Below are 19,724 nucleotides of genomic sequence, written 5' to 3' on the forward strand. Positions count from 1 at the left end.
CTGGAAGAAAGCCCTTGTCCTTTTCTGTAAATGAAAGTATGATCACTTGGACTGAAACATGACAGAGGCATTACACAGCATTGTGTTAGGTAATGAACTGGCAAGGGTCATCCACAACAGGACCCATTGCCACTTGGTTACCCTTCAGTGACCACAGTGTTTAATAGCCCATATTTCCACCAATAGAGCCACATTGAGTCCACAAACTAGCTGTACCCACTGAACGCAAGTGTTAATAACGAAAATGCTTCTTTGCAGTCTCTGCTGATTTGTGGAAAAAAAGACCTTTGACTCAGGTGATTTGTTCACTTTGTAAGACACCCTGAGAAATTTCAGGGTCTGTAGTATTTTCCTGAAGAATTCATGGATTAAAGTCGGAATGCACAGGCTTGGAACTGTCCTGGACAAACAACTGGAAGCAGGCTTTTAATGTATTCCTGGATTCAGCCATCAGCAGTTTGTGGTGATATCATCAGAGAAATTTACTTTCTTCAGCCACCATATTCATGCCTTTTGATGCTGAGACTGCAAAGTGGAAAGATGTCTGGAAGGAGTTTCTGGAGTCATGAGGTTTTTGACAAAGGTGAAATGTGATGCTCATATTTTTGCAGGATGAAACTCCAAGTCTCCAGAGTCTTGGTACTTCTGATTTTATCTTATGGTTGCAAAACCTGGATGCTAACAACAACTGGATGTCTTTGGTTTTGCGTCTCTCCAGAGAATCCGTTAGTACTGCTGGAATGACTAGAGTTTTTACTTAAAGGAAAAGAAAACCCACTGATATAATGCAGCTGGGAAGATAGACTGTTCAGGGGTGGTGGCCAAGTGGTTAATGCACTTGGTTTCAGTGCAGAAGGTTCTGGGTTCAAATCACACTCCTGCCACATTTCTCCATGTAATGTGGAGTTGCGTCACATAAGGGCATCCGGCGTAAAACCTGTGCCAATTCAACATGCAGATCCACCCTGGACAATTTCTGCGTATCAATGAAAATAAGGAGCTCTTACAACTGAAATATCTGCATACGAAAGTCGGCATTTAAGCAGAATTCGACGATTTCATAAATACAGAAGAGCGACATTGGCGGAGTTGTGAACCTCTGTGCCCATGTGATGTCACACATCGCTGTTATAGCAGCCAACATGGCTGCTGGTGGCTTTAGACCAGCCATACAAAAACTATCTTAACTTTGCCATAAATGATCACACAGGCCTACAACTTTTCATATCGGCTCTCAATATCATAATCTACCAACCCAATCATAAATTATCAGTGGGTTTTCTTTTCCTTTAGGGAGCACCACAACAGGATGAGATCCTGAATTGTCAGAGAACATTAGCTGCAACACTCTGGACATGAGACGCTTTTTTTTTAAAACCATGTTCTAGCACAATGGAGTCTCACTGATGAGGACCACAACAATTGCAACAGGTCAGGGGAATGCCTACTTATCACCTGTCTGTGGCAGATGCCTGCTTTTGGGAGACAAGGGAGGACTGCAGGTTTGTCTTGGCAGCTGCCACAACTAAAAGCTGTTTGAGGAAGTGGTTGATGAATTAAAGTGCAACACCGCGGCATGTTCTTAAACCAGACCTGACTGTCTGGAATACAGTATCCATAAGATCATGTCAGTGTTGAATAAAAGACCATTTTTACGTTCAAAAACTCAACTGGTTCTTGGAGACCTGCTCCATTAGCAATGAAAGTTCCCTCATAAAGTGACCACAGAGCTGGTTCTTCTCTGATGCTCCAGACATCATCGTCAACCAGACGGGCTCAGTCACCCGAGGCATGGTGTAGAGGTTGCAGATGGTCATCCTAAAGATGAGGCAGCAGAGGGAGGGTTGAAAGAAGGAGAGTGCCAGGACAGCGCAAATGAAAAGTAAGCAGGGGAAAAGAGAGAAAACAGACAGTGAGAACAGACACGTTATTATCTCTTGGGGTAAACAAAAGACATTTCAGTTCACAGAGCTTCCCTGTCTGCTCCAAGGCCATCCGAGACCCGGGTGGCGTGTGTGTGTGTGTGTGTTAGTAACAAGCTGACGCACTGCAGAGCATACACACATACTCGCCCACATCCCTGTCTCTTCCTCTGTACAGTGTGTGCATGTGCATCTGTATGGGGCATTTGTCCATTGAGAAAGCCTGGAGTTTCCATGGAGCGTGGGGTGTGTTGGTGAGCACGTCTCGGCATGGAGCCAAGCTTTGACACAGGGACACAGGAATCTCTCATCCCGAGGAATGTAGGGAATTAGGCCTTTCAAATCATAGTTGAAATATGTAGTGCAGCTGTTTTAATTGTGCGTAGGTGCAATGTCTAGCTTTTACAACTGTGCAGAAAAAGCTTAATCATTATTGCTGGCAATGATTTATCACTAGTGTTCCTGGATTGTTAATAAGATATCAAAAAAAAAAAAAAAAAAAAAGTGAATGGATTTTAGATAAGTTGTATGTTGGTGTGGACACAGAGTCAAGAAACAGTAAATTAGACTTTTAGGAAGATCTAGCTTCATTCTCCCTTTTGGTACAGATACACAAAGTTTAATAGAGAACCATTCAGAAATGTCATGTTGACAGAAAAACAAAAAATGGAAATACTGGCAGAAAAATGGACATGAGTTGCACCAACATTCTTTAGCTCGAAAATTTGGCATAAAAGCTGTGCAGACTAGATCCACTAGTGCACTAATGTCCAACTTTATTTCATGAGGGAAGAGAGCTCTTCCCCTCTCTCTCTCGACAGGAAACAAATGGCATTCTGAATAGTATACAAGTATATAGAAATAAGAGGAATCTGCAGAAAATTATATACCATATTCGCGTGTCTGATCGCCCTGGGCGCTATGCATGAAATTCTGCTTTAAGTGGGGGTGGGCGTTTGCAAAACCTGCCAAATATTATATTTATCAGACTGCCCATTTCAATAAAATGTCCAATTTCCTCACAAATAATTATTTTATTAAAAATAAACAATGACAACAGTGGCAACACAGGTCATCTTTCAGTGAGAAGACATCATAGTTTCTAGTGATACAGCCAACACCATTAAACCTGCACAGGTTACAAAACAAAGTGAAGCTCTCACAAAAGATCTTGCAATACAAAAAAAAAAAAAAAAAAAAAACTAACTTAACACTAAATTCTGAAACGATGTGACCTATACTGACCCCTGCAGACTGGCTGCATGCTGAGAGAAAACACAAGGGTCACAAAGAATTTCCCTTCATCACAACTCCACGACTCCAGATGAAGCTATTTTGAGTTGCTGTTTTATCCAGAAAGAAGGAACGCTGTATGTAGTCTCTGATTACAGGCTTTCTGAAAAACAAGTATCAATTTAACGTAGAAAAAACCCTCCAGCAAATATACAAAAAATTAACCCCAGAGTCACAGTTACAAATCTCATCATTTGTTTCCTGTCAGATTCAAATGTAGCCCTCAATTTCAAACCAGTGAGACAATTAAATACATTTGAAAACAAGGCCTCCAACGTTTCAATTTCAAGATAAGACAGCAAACATATGAATGCACCAAATAAGATCAGTTCTTGCAGGCCAAACCAGCTTGTAGTTGACGTAACTCAGTTGTCACTCGACACATCTCTGACTCCTTACATTTAGTTGTCAGCAGTGCAGTAGAGATGGACCATCACTTAAGAGAGCCACATCAAATGACCCAACAGTAATGTATTCATTCCACTGTTATAAACAGGTCGACTTATCACTGACCTTTTCAAGACCCACTTGAGTCCCCTGTGTCTGGTATACAATACTCTGCTGAAAGCCCCCTAGTGGGCAGATGTCTGGGACCAAGCCAATGTGAGATGAACAACAGATCAGCCACTCTGCACCAAATGATCAGGTGAACTTTAAGCAACATGGCAGTAATGTGAATACAAACTCATGTGGCAGAAAAAACAGACTTATATTACCTATATATGAAGGGCACCAATTCCAAACATTTCTGACCTTGTTTAGGACACTCTGCTTCATTACGCTGCAGTTTCTAAAGAAAAGCTTGACGACATGGAAAGGCCTATTTCATATAACATATTAAATTATATACTCGGGTAGAGTTTTTTTTTATTACATTTTAAGTGTTGTAAAACATAACTTCAGTTCAATATAACTGAATGGATAAACAAAAAACATAATGCTAAAATACCCTCGGCTGTATGAGCATGAAAATAGGAAACAGAATGTGACCTTTTGACCTTTTAAAATAGGTCAAGGTGAGCCAAGGTCTGTGTCCCGAGAATGCTCCCTGTGAATTTGAAGACCCTGGCAGTAAAAGGAATGGACATATGCTAAGCAGAGACAGACGGACAGAAGCAAAGATTTCGCAATACACGATGGCTGTTATTTTGGCCTCAGGTAACAACAAGCTGCAATATAAACTGTTATAATATGTGAGAATTATTGCTGGGGCGCATTCCATGCAGTGCACCAACTGGTGAATAAACTAAATTAAATATTTATTAATGCGGGTATATTGACATATTACATTTGTTTTACTCATCCATTATTTTATGTGTAAATACAATTTGATTTCACTCTTTGTAAAACTACTTAGTTAAATGTACAAAGTGAACTTTAATTGTTCAGCTCTTCGTTCCTCTTACACCTCATTTCAAGTGCACATCTGTCAACTTTTAAATGCCATGTATTTATTATAATGTCAGAATAAATTATCAGGCTGCAGTGTATTCTAGTTACTGGTGCTTTGATGTTTAATGTGCATTTTTGTCTAAAGCTTCAAAAAGGATTCGGCCTTTTTTTTTTTTTTTTTTCTTTCTTTTTAAGCTAAATGGGAACTGGTGCGTTCTCTGGCTGGTATTCCTCAGTAATTCTGATGTATTCCAGCACAGACTGGAAAAGCAGTTATGTGCACATACCTCTATTAAATGTTGAGCTGCTCACTGCCAGTGCGTCTGAGCAGGTGTGTGCTGTCAAACTATGTCAAACCAGCATTAAGGAAAGTCTATTCTTCTCCATTTCCTTGATCATCATTCTAAGAAGTCGAAACCTATAATGGCAAAGGTGGCTGAACTTAAATTTAGCAACTGAGAGAAGGTGAGATTTTGCAGACATTTTGTTTGTCTCAGGCAGCAGCGTTTCTCCTGCTGGCACTCGCATGATATTTACTATTCTCGTGCTCGTGGCCAGCGTGTGAGGTAGATAGGGTTGCCACCCAGAAAGCTGGGGTTGCTGTGGACGGCTGCCAACAGGCATATGACTGCAGCAATGACGGGGGGGGAGAACCTCAGACAGGGAACTGCGTGCCAGTGCGAGTGGCAAGTGAAAGTCGTTGAGGACACAAGCGCATATGTGCACATGCAGAAATAAGCTCAAATGCACCCAACTGCCACACAGACATGTTAGAGTTCAAACGTCACAACAGCAAAAATAAAGTTCCAATCCTTAAACCCACTTTTTCCATTGCAACCACAGTAATTTTGCAAAAAACTAATAAATAAAAATAAGCATCAAAACCGATTCTCTGAACATTATGAGCACATCACCAACAGAGTGTCTTCATCATGCTCTCACTCATTAACCAGGGTGAGTATTCCTTGATGACTCAAACACCTCTCCCTGTGCAGAATTACAAAATCCCTGCTTCACGTCAATGAGTCGTTCGCCACCAAGAAACACACTTTCATAGTCAAGTCTGGAAACATCAGTGCCGCGCATCACCACATCCACTGAACCGCCCTGGACAACCAAGTAAAGAGGAAAGCATTGAGTATATTGTCGAACTCTGCTCATCCTCTTTTTAGTGATTTTCAATATTTACCTTCTGGCTCACGGCTCAGGTTTCCCTCTGTGAAGGGTAACAGATTTAAGTTCTCTTTTGTTCCTGCAGCCATTGCTGTTCTGAACGCAGGCCAAGGAAGGAGTTAAAACTGGAATCATTTTAATGGACTGTATTTTAATGTTTGGACTGTAATTGTTTGTGATGCTGCACCATGGTAATGGTACTGGTGTGTGTTCTGTGTGTCATGTGCTTTTGATGTATTCTCAGGCTGCAGAACTGGTTGCCCCATGGGGGACACAAATAAAGTGAAAGTGAACCACCTTAGACAACAAGTCTAAACCTACTTCTCAAAAGTAACCATCCATCCCTCCCTTAACCTCTTCAGCCGTTTGGTCCTCAACACTAAAGTGCCTACATGATGGATTACACACAGAGGAATACACAGCACATCCAAAATGTTGTTGCTGGTGTTCCCTCACAATGCAAGTGATACTTCTCATCACAAGGAACCTTCTAGCAGTATCCAATGATCTGTAAGCCTGTTTCAGTTTTATTACTTGGTAGATGCACAAAACACGAAGTCCAAATAATGTCTGGTCATCGTCTGCCTTACATAATCTATGTGTGGAATTACTGGCAAGTGCAACTGACTTCTCGGGTCATTACAGCAGCACAGACGTTCGTGCCATACCTGAATAACATGGTATGAGCAGCTGCTGGAACTGTTTCGTGGAACATTAATACTTCAGTATGCATGTTAAGCAGTGAAGACACAGTAAATATCTTCTTCTTAAAGGCTTAAACGTGGAAGCTTGTGCAACAAATGGTTGCACATCAAAAAACAAAAAAATTCAATTAGCAAGACTGCAAAAATAAGAAGTCGTGGTTATGCTGTCATAATATCATACATACACTGTAATTCTGTAAAAGGTTACTTCACAGAAACTACATTGCAAGACGTAGGAGAAAAAGGGTTAGCTTTGCTGCATATTTCCATGTGCAGCAGTTGTCTTACAGTTAAATGATCTGTGCTGCCTGGTATCCAGAGAATGAATGCCAGATGAAGCAGAGCTTTTGACTATCTTTCAAAGAAATATCCACAGTGTTGACAGCGGAACGTTTTTGGAAACAGAACAAAAAAGTCAAATGTTCCAAAATCTTTTCCAAAAAACTTTTCCCACAATACACAGAAGCTGAATGACATCTAGATGTTGCTTTTGGTGAAGGTTTAGCACAAATTTCTAATGATCACGAGTGGAAAATATCTAACTTGAGAACACCCCTCCCAAAAAAGTGACAGTAAGTGAATACGAGTTGTGGCTCTACCTGAACTCATTGAGGCCGTCTACCATTCGGCTGTAGGCCAAAGCCCTCTGACTGGCATCAGGTGACCGTCGACTCATCTTCATGGCCTTGGAATTGACAGCACACACATGACTTTAGGCACTAGCACTGAAGTTGACAAACTGACAGAAAAGGGGCGCAAAGAATTCTACAGAGTAAGGGAGAGTCAAACTAGACAGGTGTCAAAACAAAACAAAAAGCAAAGCAAAACTGCAGAAATACAGAGTCAACGTTGGCTGGTCACTGGGTCAGACAGCCACTCTGCGCTTTACACCAGCAGAGGGGGTATGGTTTGCTTTGAGTTCTATTCATACTGTGGCTAACTTGATTTTACTAACCTCCACAGTAAATAAGGAAATTAATATAGCGTATGTAAGAGAATGATATCCTATTCAAATTGAGTGAGACATCACTTGATTACTGCAAAATATTTTAAACTCAACCTCAATCTTTGAACTTATAAAATAAATTACATTATCAATGAAAGAAGATCCGCTCATCACGAACAGATGTGACAGGTCTAAAAACACGGCTCTGTACGTAAATTCACCTGCTCGATGGCACTCTTCAGTTTGTTCATGTGGCTTTCAAAGAGAGGGAAGTGAGAGAAAAAGAAGTCCTGGAAGCGAATGTTCTCCTCGTGGTTTGGGGACAACATGAAGATGACCCCAATGGCAATCTTCTTCTTCCGGGCCACGCCGAGACTGGGCCCCCCGCTTTCGTCAGACATATTGAAGCTCTCCTCCACGGACCTAAACAGGACACACAGAGGTAGACTTTACCCTCAGATAAAAGCTGGGGAGACATCTATATGTACATCTACAAGCTTCCATGAATTAATTAATTAATTATATATATATATATATATATATATATATATATATATATATATATATATATACATATATACGAGGTCTATTAGATAATAAACCGATCCTTTTATTTTTTTTTAAGTATATGGATTTGGATTGGTGCGTTTACACCAATCATGCTTGAACCCTCGTGCACATGCGTGAGTTTTTTCACACGTGTCGGTGACGTCATTTCCCTGTGGGCAGGCCTTGAGTGAGATGTGGTCCCGCCCTCTCGGCTGAATTCCTTTGTTTCACACGCTGCTCGAGACGGCGCGCGTTGCTTTATCAAAATTTTTTCTGGACCTGTGAGGAATATCCGAGTGGACACTATTTGAGAAATTAAGCTGGTTTTCGGTGAAAAGTTTAACGGCTGATGAGAGATTATGGGGTGTTTCTGTCGGTGTAAGGACTTCCCACGGAGCGGGACGTCGTGCAGCGCTTCCAGGCGCCGTTGTCGGCCTGTTTCGACCTGAAAACATCCTAATTTAAGGCTTAATTCACCCAGGACGTCGTGAGAGAACAGAGAAGATTCAGAAGAGGCCGGCATGAGGACTTTATGCGGACATTCCACTGTTTAAGGACATTTTTTAATGAAAGACGTGCGCGCAAATTCGCCGAGTCGTTTCCGTGACGACTCGGCAAATCTGTGTGTGCAGCGACACGAAAAATACCTCCGTGTTGAAAACCATTTGTAAAATTCAGGCGGCTTTTGATGGCTTTCAACAAGTGAGTAACTGAGAAATTGTTTAACAGCTTCGGCATGTTCCAACTTGCCCATTAAGGTTTCCAACGGAGGTGTTTTTTCCTGTTGCGACCCCCCGCGGTCGGGTCCGGCCCGACACGCGATTCTGCCCGCACGTTCTTTTATTACAAAATGTCTGTTAATAATGGAATGTCCGAATAAACTCCTCATGCCGACTTCTTCTGAAAGTTCTCTGTTCTCTGACGACTTACTGGGTCAACAGAGCCTGAAATGTGGAAGTTTTCAACTTGAAACGGCGAGACGCTGCCGCCTCGAAGCACAGATCGCCGTCAGGCGTCGTGGGCCGTCCTTACGGCGACACTACCAGACCAAAATCTCTCATCAGCCGTTAAAATTTTTACCGAAAACCAGCTGAATTTATTGAATGGTGTCCACTCAGTTGTGCCTTACAGTTTTGAAAAAAATTTTGATCAAACAAAGCAGCAGTCTCTGAGCCATTCCTAAACAATGAAAAAAAAAAAAAAATCGACGAGAGGGTGGGCGACTCCTCACTCAAAGACTGCCCACAGGCGAATGACGTAACCGACAGGCATGAAAAAACTCTCGCATGCCCACAAGGGTTCAAGCATGTCTGATGTAATCACACGTGATTCAAATCCATATGGTTTTTGAAAAAAATAATAAGGTCGGATACTTTTCTAATAGACCTCGTATATATATATATATATATATATGTGTGTAAAGATAAACTTTATTGCTCTCACAGAGGAGAAATTCACGTTACGTCAGCTCTTAAAAAAAAAAACACAAGGTGGGTGCAAGTAGAGGAAAATGTTCATCAAACAGCGTGTGTGAGGATAAGCAATAATAATAATAATAATAATAACAATAATAATAATAATAATACTTGTAACAGCACAAGACATAAGGAATGAGGTAGAAATAGAGTATGTATGTGTATATACACACACACACACACACACACCTTTTTCCGGCACATTAAGACAGACGTGCGGAGGAGTTCGGCGCGTCGTGGTGCAACTGCTCGGCGCAAAGAAACGCCGTGATGAAGCCTCACGGGACATCAAAGTGGACACCATTCGAGAAATTCAGCTGGTTTTCTGTGAAAATTTTAACGGAGATTATGGACTGTTGCTGTCGCTTTAAGGACTGCCCACGGAGCGGGACGTCGCGACGCGCCCTGAGAAAAGTATCTGAGAAATTGTTTAACAGCTGGACATGTTCCAACTTGTCCTTAAGGCTTCCAACGGAGGTGTTTCTCCTGTGGCGGAGCGCGGCGCCGGCTGCGTCCCAACGTGCGGACCCGTCCGCACTTTCAATACAAAATCTCCTGATAAACTGCTGATCCCGGCCTCTTCTGAAAGTTCTCTGTTCTCTCACGACGTCCTGGGTCAACAGAGGCTTAAATTTGGAAGCTTTCAGCTCGAAACAGGCAGACAGCGGCGGCTCAGAGCGCGTTGCGATGTCCCGCTCCGTGGGCAGTCCTTAAAGTGACAGCAACATTCCATAATCTGTCATCAGCCGTTAAAATTTTGACAGAAAACCAGCTGAATTTCACGAATGGTGTCCACTTCGATGTGCCTCACAGTTTTTGAAAAAAGTTTGATCAAGCAAAGCATCAGTCTCTCAGGAAGTTCTCAGACAAAGAGATTCCAACGGGAGGGGTGGACCACTCCTCACTCAAAGCCAGCCCAGAGGCGAATGACGTAACCGACAGGCGTGAAAAAACTCTCGCATGCCCACGAGGGTTCAAGCTTGTCTGATGTAATCGCACATGATTCAAATCCATATAGTTTTTGAAAAAAATAAAAAGGTCCGATACTTTTCTAACAGACCTCGTATACATATACATACACATATATATACACATATACGAGGTCTATTAGAAAAGTATCCGACCTTATTTTTTTCAAAAACCATATGGATTTGAATCACGTGTGATTACATCAGACATGCTTGAACCCTCGTGGGCATGCGAGAGTTTTTTCACGCCTGTCGGTTACGTCATTCGCCTGTGGGCAGTCTTTGAGTGAGGAGTCGTCCACCCGCTCGTCGATTTTTTTCATTGTTTAGGAATGGCTCAGAGACTGTTGCTTTGTTTGATAAAAATTTTTTCAAAACTGTAAGGCACAACTGAGTGGACACCATTCAATAAATTCAGCTGGTTTTCGGTAAAAATTTTAACGGCTGATGAGAGATTTTGGTCTGGTAGTGTCGCTTTAAGGACGGTCCACGGCGCCTGACGGCGATCTGCGCTTCGAGGCGGCAGCGTCTCGCCGTTTCAAGTTGAAAACTTCCACATTTCAGGCTCTGTTGACGCAGTAAGTCGTCAGAGAACAGAGAACTTTCAGAAGAAGTCGGCATGAGGAGTTTATTCGGACATTCCATTGTTAACGGTCATTTTGTAATGAAAGAACGTGCGGGCAGAGTCGCATGTCGGGCTGGACCCGACCGCAGGGGGTCGCGGCAGGAAAAACACCTCCGTTGGAAATCTTAACGGGCAAGTTGGAATATGCCCAAGCTGTTAAACAATTTCTCAGTTACTCACTTGTTGAAAGCCATTAAAAGCCGCCTGAATTCTACAAATGGTTTTCAACACGGAGGTGTTTTTCCTGTCGCGGCGCACACAGATTTGCCGAGTCATCACGGAAACGACTCGGCGAATTTGCGCGTACGTCTTTCATTAAAAAAAATGTCCTTAAACAGTGGAATGTCCGCATAAATTCCTCATGCCGGCCTCTTCTGAATCTTCTCTGTTCTCTCACGATGTCCTGGGTGAATTAAGCCTTAAATTAGGATGTTTTCAGCTCGAAACAGGCCGACGACAGCGCCTGGAAGCGCTGCAGGACGTCCCGCTCCGTGGGAAGTCCTTACACCGACAGAAACACCCCATAATCTCTCATCAGCCGTTAAACTTTTCACAGAAAACCAGCTTAATTTCTCGAATAGTGTCCACTCGGATATTCCTCACAGGTCCAGAAAAAATTTTGATAAAGCAACGCGCGCCGTCTCGAGCAGCGTGTGAAACAAAGGAATTCAGCCGAGAGGGCGGGACCACATCTCACTCAAGGCCTGCCCACAGGGAAATGACGTCACCGACACGCGTGAAAAAACTCACGCATGCGCACGAGGGTTCAAGCATGATTGGTGTAATCGCATGTCATTCAAATCCATATAGTTAAAAAAAAAATAAAAGGATCGGTTTATTATCTAAGAGACCTCGTACATACATATACACATACATATACACATATACATACACATACACACATATACATATACATACACACATATACATATACATACACATATACATACACACATATACATATACATACATATACATACACATACATACACACACACATATACATACATACATACACATATATATGAAAATGAGATATTAACACAAATACCATGGTGTGACAGATGTACATGAATGCCTGCATGTGTCTCACCATCGGGGGAAGAAACCATTCTCAAGGCTGGTGGTCTGACTGCGGAGCCACCGGCGCTGGTAGCTTGATGCACAGCTGCTGGTCAGGGAGGAGCCAGGAGACGGGAAGGGGGTGATCAACAGGCTGCTCAGGGAGGCTGCCAGGGAAGGGGGAGCATACATAGAAAGAACAACAGAGAAAGAGAAGACAATGAGAAAAAGAACAGAAGATAGCAATGTGACCAGGTATCTAAACCAGGGGTTACATCATGGCAGCCCATCTCTTTATCCCACTGAGCTACGTGCTCTACTGCTAAAGAGAGTGTTACATCAGTATTCATTTATCCAAGATGTTCTACATAAAAATATGGCTGTTCAAGATTTATCTAAAGATCAACTTTCATTTCACTTTCAGTGTACAGTGCCAGGAAAGTACACTTTTTACACATTTTGTGAGGTGACAGCCTTATTCCAATGACAATGTGAAATAGGGCTGCCGTGATTACTCGACGAGTCTCGATTACGTCGACTACCAAAATCATCCATGACTAATTTACTAATCAAGGTCATCATTTTATTTATTTATTTAATTTCATTTATATAGCTTCAAATCATAACAAAGTTGCCTCAAGGGGCCTCACACAAGTAAGGTCTAACCTTACCAACCCCCAGAGAGTTTATTTTTTTAAACTTCGTTTTTCTCTCAAAACAGCTTCCATCTTCCGCTGTCTTTGACCCACATGTGCAGTAGTGGCAATCCAGGTCAGCTGTAATGTCACTGGAAAAGTTAGACCCAAACAACATCATGGCTAGCCGGAAACAAAGCTCAAATTTTAGGAGCATTTTAACCAAATTAAAGAGAAAACGTGCAATCTAAAATCTGCAAGACAGAACTTGCCTTCCAGAGAAGTACAATGGCGATGCAGGAGCATCTGAGAAGGAAACACATTGTGGCCGATTCTGACGAAGAGGAACAGTCATCTTGTTAAGCTATGTGGCTAGTTAGCTACGAACATTAAGGTCTATAGTGATCTACTTACTTACATTGATACCTGTAAACGTTAACATTAATGATGATTATTTCATTAGCTTTAGCACACGTGTTTGGTGTAATGTTGTAACAGCGATTGTCATGTTTGAAGAGGACATGTGATAGATAACGCAAATGTTTTTTAACGCTATGTTACAGTTCTAAAAAAAATATGTTCCTCTTCAATGGACGCCTTTGTTACCAAGTAAAAGTTGAATGAACTATCATCTTAACTGTCTTTATTTTTAGTTAGCACATATCTTAAACACCTCAAGCTTGAAGCTAATGAGGTTATATAAGAGCAGCTGAATGCTGGTGCAAAAAGCTGCAATTTATGTATGATCCAATTAGTCGGCTAATTGCAAAAATAATCGGTGATTAATCAATTATCAAAATAATAGTTTGTGACAGCCCTAATGTGAAAAGTTTAAGATTTTTGCAAGTGTATTAAAAAAACAAAACAACAACAACAAAAAAACAAAACTAAGAAATCACATGTGCATAAATATTTACAGCCTTTGCCATGAAGCTCAAAATTGAGCTCAGGTACATCCTGTTTTCACTGATCATCCTGGAGATGTTTCTACAGCTTAATTTGAGTCCACCTGAGGTAAATTCAGTTGACTGAACATGATTTGGAAAGACACACACCTGTCTACATATAAGGTCCCACAGTTGATGGTGCATGTCAGAGCACTAACCAAGCATGAAGTCAAAGGAATTGTCTGTAGACCTCTGAGACAGGATTGTTTTGAGGCACAAATCTGAGGAAGGGAACAGAAACATTGCTGCTGCTTTGAAGGTCCCAATGAGCACAGTGGTCTCCATCATCTGTAAATGGAAGAAGTTCTGATGCATCAGGACTCTTCCTAGAGCTGGACGCCCATCTAAACTGAGCAACTGGGTGAGAAGAAAAATCAGAGAGGTGAACAAGAACCTGATGGTGACTCTGTCAGAATACCAGCTTTCCTCTGTGGAGAGAGGAGAACCTTCCAGAAGGACAACCATCTCCACAGCACCAATCAGGCCTATATGGTAGAGTGACCAGACGGAAGCCACTCCTTTGTAAAAGGCACATGGCAGCCCACTTGGAGTTTGTCAAAAGGCACCTGAAGGACTCTCAGACCATGAGAAACAAAATTCTCTGGGCTGATGAGACAAAGATTCAACTCTGGGTGAATGCAAGGCGTCATGCTTGGAGGGAAGCATGAAGCATGGTGGTGGCAGCATCATGCTGTGGGGATGTTTTTCAGCAGCAGGAACTGGGAGACTAGTCAGGATTGAGGGGAAAGATGAATGTAGCAATGTACAGAGACATCCTGGATGAAAACCTGCTGCAGAGCGCTCTTGACCTCAGACTGGGGTGAAGGTTTATCTTTCAGCAGGACAATGACCCAAAACACACAGCCAAGATATCAAAGGAGTGGCTTCAGGACAACTCTGTGAATGTCCTTGATTGACCCAGCCAGAACCCAGACCTGAATCTGATTGAACATCTCTGGCGTGATCTGAAAATGGCTGCGCACCGACGCTCCCCATCCAACCTGGTGGAGTTTGAGAGGTGCTGCAAAGAGGAATGGGCAAAACTACCTAAAGATAGGTGCACCAAGTTTGTGGCAACATATTCAAGAAGACTTGAGGCTGCAATTGCTGCCAAAGGTGCATCAAAAAAATACTGAGCAAAGGGTGGGAATACCTATGTACATGTGATTTATTAGTTATTTTATTTTTAATAAATTTACAAAAATAAAAAATTTATGTCATCATTATGGGGTGTTGTTGGTAGAATTTTGAGGGAAAAATGAATCTACTCCATTTTGGAATAAGGCTGTAACATAAAATGTGGAAAAAGTGAAGCACTGTGAATACTTTCCAGATGCACTGTATGTGATCACAGTGTGTTTGTGTGTTCTTCAGCTGTCACTCAATCTCAAATAAGGTCCACAAAGTGAGTATGATAATCAACATTATTATTACTTACTGAGGCATTGCTGGGCCGGTAGCATAGATTTACATTTCCGTTATCTGTCTACACCTGCCTGCAGTAACAGGCAGGTATCCAAATACCTGCCTGCTGTGCATAAAGTGATGACATCATAGCATGCGCAACCCAAGAACTGTCCGCAGACGATAACATGAAAAGGCGAGAAATGTGTGTTGGTCCCAATATGGATATTCCGGATGATTTTATCATGGATAGTCCAACAATGAACAGCAGCCAAAGCAGCCAGCTTGATGAGGACACCCTGGCGAATTTCGAGAGCAGTGCGGTACCAGCCAACACGACAGTGAGCCAACTTTTTATGTACGTGTTTGCTGGGTGTCGTGCGTTTTGAAATGACATTAAATATTGTTAATGTGTTGTGTATCTCATTAAGTGATAATAATGCAAATAACATGCAGCTGTCGTGCGGTATGCATTTTCAGAGGCCCAACGTCCATGCCCAGCCACCCAAAATGACAAATATTCACCCGGGTGAATATCGGTCATTTTGGGCGGCTGGGCATGGACGTTGGGCCTCTGAAAATGCATACCGCTCTCCAAAAGCATGTTATTGTATTATTATTATTATTATATGGCTGTAACGCTACGCGCACTCTGATTGGCTGATTACCGGTCTGATACTCCTCATATCGGACCGGTTTCGATGACAATCAGTCTGAAACATGTATTTTCATTACAAACCAGAAGCTAAAAACACGATTAGAAAAAGCTGGTAGGACATGAACATACTCCAAACAGCACTGAAAAAACACACAGATTGAAAGCTTACCAGCTAACGATCGGACCATCTGTTAACAAGTTCCTGCTCTGCTCCGGTGCTCTGTCGGGACACCGGCCGTCAGCTCGAAGGTGAGCAGCTTCTTAGCTCGGCTCCAGAGCTCTGAAGTGAGCAGAGGAGGTGAAGTCATTCTTTCTTTTGGAGGTGAACTTCAGCTCCGCTGCTGAAGCGAATGACTTCACTTCCGCTCTGACTATGAGCCATCAGCAGCTTTCATATTCGGGCGTTCGCGTTTCATACATACGTACAAACATATATATGTATTGCTCAGTCTGTACGGGAATATCAGACCTCAGTGTTTTACCTAGGTCTGATATTTCCCCGTACAGACCTTGCAGTCGTTTAGTAATCCTTTAATATCAATCTCATGTGTAAGTCAAAACAGCAACAGGAATGTGATCCACAAACTTAACATTACAGTCGAGAAAAGTGTGCCGCAAATTACTTCAATCAACTGTTTTCTGGACATGACTACAACCTGGTAGAGAGGTAAAGGCACACAGCTGTATTTCACTGAATTCAAACAATATAACAATCAAATTGCCTGGGTTTCTGTGAGGAGTTTGACAAGCAATTACAGAAACTGCTTATTTTAGGAAATACCCTGCAATTAACTTTAAAATTAAGTTGGATTCCAAACAGGCTTTCACATTAATTTTACAACTGAATGATCAACAACTGTCCTTGTGTTGTTTTGTATCAAGTGACACACCTACAAAGAAATAAAGTATTTTTTGTTACCAGATTCTGGTCTTGATAACGATAATGTCATCTCAACCCTTTTTAATCTAAACCGGCGCCAGCGTGAAAACCACAGGACACACACACACACACACACACACACACACACACACACACACACTAATTACTCTGTAGCAGGCTTGTGAGATCTGATACCGGTGAGCCAGCTAAGAGTCACATGCTGTTATTGCATGACAATCTGGCTTCACACCAGGCTGGTATGACAATAACAACCCGCCCACATGAGCACACACCCTGAACAATCCCTGATCACAGGGTTATTTAGAGTCAAGGTTACAGACACTGATCAGTGGTCACATCAGCTAAGTATTTGGTGTTTCTGCTTCAGAAGAGAACAAGAGATCTGCACTGAGGCACCAGTAGCCCCCACCAAACTGGCACTGGAGATTAGAGAGACATCCAAAAATCACTCGTTCCTGAATCCTCCCTGATTTGACCCAGAAAAAGTAGGTCAAGTTAGGTGTCCCCTGCACAAGAGACTATTGTGGCATGAACTTATATCCCAAATGTTTTAAGTCTATGGTGGTTTGGTATAACTGCAGCAGAGGCACAAGCTAAAAACGCTAAATGACAAAATGGTCATTAGAGACAACTTTTTTGGGCTGACTGCAAGTTGAGGGAGCCACTACATTTATTCCACCATGTGACCAAAAACCAGAGCTTGAGTGGAAAATTCCCATCATTGGGACAGGTGACAAAAGAAAAACCTGAATAAATGAGCAGTCAAACACTGAATGCCCCCACCCACAGGAGTCAGTGAATAGTTTGAGGACTATGAAAATAATATGTATCATGCTATAGTCTGTACTTAACAACACCCAGTATAAAACACCTACAGGAAATTCTGGACCAGTGTAATAGAAATCTCCACCACCATCCTCAAAGCATCAAATAAAGGAATAGTTTTAGTAAAATGGTGTCAAATCCCTCTTGTAGGGTTTCAGAGACTTACATAATCAATAACAAGGTGCTTTGAAGCTTTCCTGTTGGCAAGTGCTGCCCAACCCGACAAGTACACACTATGTTTGTTTTTCCTTTATCACCCATCTGCAGCAGTCACACCAATGAAGTTAAGAGTTATTGGTTCAACAGAATGGTAGGCATTACAAGGGGTACAGGAGATCACTTTCTATTGCACAAGGTTTTCTAGGATGAACTGTAAATATCTCACAACCAACAGCGTGATTCCCTGTCATTCCCTCTCACCACACCACACGTGTCCTTCTCTCACCCTGATTTTCTTCATTCATCAGGTTCTCCAAGTACTCCCTCCACCTTTTTAATCACACTTCCCGTCACTTGTCAGCAGATTTGCGTCAGCATCCAAAGTAACTAACCTGCCATTCATGTACATGTCAGATCTAGCAATCTCAACAATTCTGGCCCAAGAAGAGACCTGTGATCAAGCTCACAAATGAATATATACTTAAAAAAACCCACATTACCTTTTAAAGATGTCGGACCAAAGTTATTTTCCTTCACCAGATCTTGACACAGTGTGCTACCATTGTGTGACGCTTCAGTGAAATACGCCAAGTGCTTTAGGATACACTGCACTTCTAAATTTGGTGGACAGACAGACAGGGTGAATACCAATATATAGTTTGGTTTGCAGAATGATCAGTAAACCCATCAGCTGCACTGTATTTTTTTTTATCCTGAAGAAAAGCCAAGGTTATCTTGATCTCCCCTGTTCACCGACCTCCATAGATGAGACAAGAATAAGAAAGACTGCTAATTTAATCTCAGTGGTACAACTGAAAGCTGCAGTGAGTGAAGGTCAATCTCGGCTTTAGGTTCATTAACCTACCTGATCTGGCAATGCCACTGTCTCGCTCATCGTACGGCCTGCGTCCCGGCATGTCCATAGGGTGACTGTGCCCTAGACAAACAGAAGATAAAGAGGCATAAAAGAAAAACAAAACATAATATTAAGACAGGGAGCAAAGTGAGACAAAACGGTCTCTATGCAAAACAAACAAACAAACAAAAAAAAACAAACACGACGGGGTGGGGGGTCAATGCCAACACGGTGTAAAAGGGGGAAATTGGTGAAGAAAAGAGAGGAAAAGGTGAATGGGAAGAGGGCAGGAAACAAGAAAAACATGTCAGAAACAGACTACTGTGATCAAGCATCCACAAAGTCACAGGCCCCTAGTGATGGTTGTTTGCTGCTTTCATGTTCAAAACTCCAAAAAAGGAGCAAGAAAACCAAAATCTTGCGATAGAGTTGCCACGATGTGGTGTAACCCTATTCAGTATTATGGACAGACACAAAGTTAAAAATATTTGAACCGGTTTTTGAATACAGTAGTAAAACCAAAACTGCATCAAAGAGGAGTCATAAAAACCCTGTAAATGTTAAGGTGGTTCTATATCTGTTAGCGGAGCCTTTTGTTCCCCAATACGTGAAAAATAGGAACTACAGCAAAATGAAGTGTGCTGCTGCTTCCACAGTGTTACAACTGTTACTAAACCTCTTACAACAGATACCACAATAAGTCTGTCAGCAAGCCCGTTTGCTTAACTTGGACAGCTGTCTCAATGTTTTGATGCCAGGAAAGTGTGGAAAAACAAAAACCCTACAAAATTAACAGCGGATTTAGATACATTATTGTGATTGACATGATTAATGAGCTTGTCAACATAGACTTTTTCTGCAAGGAATTTGTATGCACATGCATCGCACCGAGGATTACGACCATTTCAACATTGCATAACGATCACAGCTGCATAGCATGCCAACCTCACTGTGTCCGAAAGAGGAGCATGGGTAGCACAAGCTCTTTTTATAACATGCAACACGCCCTCATCAGTATTCTACACCAACGTTGGAGGATTTTCATCCCTGGTAAACAGAAAAAGTAAATGAGGACCACTAAACAATATTTCTGTAGCTGAGAATCTTAATTACTTCTATTACTCTGCTCACTCAAGGCTAAACTGGATCTGTTCTGGTTCAAGAATCAGCTAATTAGGAGTCCAGGGCACACATCTTGTTCATCCTGGACTCCAAGAACACCAAGAAAAT

General features: G+C 42.0%; 1 protein-coding gene across 3 annotated transcripts in view; it reads right to left on the reverse strand.

Annotated features, from left to right (window-relative positions):
• Positions 1 to 19,724, reverse strand: part of fnip1 (folliculin interacting protein 1) — a 114,291-nt gene that overhangs the window by 25,686 nt on the left and 68,881 nt on the right. For all 3 annotated transcript variants that reach the window (XM_034177984.1, XM_034177981.1, XM_034177983.1), the window contains 5 exons: positions 18,504 to 18,575; positions 12,141 to 12,276; positions 7,652 to 7,853; positions 7,084 to 7,169; positions 1,672 to 1,818 (listed from right to left, as the gene is read on the reverse strand). In XM_034177984.1, the coding sequence (XP_034033875.1) occupies positions 1,672 to 1,818; positions 7,084 to 7,169; positions 7,652 to 7,853; positions 12,141 to 12,276; positions 18,504 to 18,575 (643 nt within the window). The remainder of the gene's footprint in view (positions 1 to 1,671; positions 1,819 to 7,083; positions 7,170 to 7,651; positions 7,854 to 12,140; positions 12,277 to 18,503; positions 18,576 to 19,724) is intronic.

Source organism: Thalassophryne amazonica, chromosome 9 (assembly GCF_902500255.1).
Source record: "Thalassophryne amazonica chromosome 9, fThaAma1.1, whole genome shotgun sequence".
NCBI classification, from domain to species: domain Eukaryota; kingdom Metazoa; phylum Chordata; class Actinopteri; order Batrachoidiformes; family Batrachoididae; genus Thalassophryne; species Thalassophryne amazonica.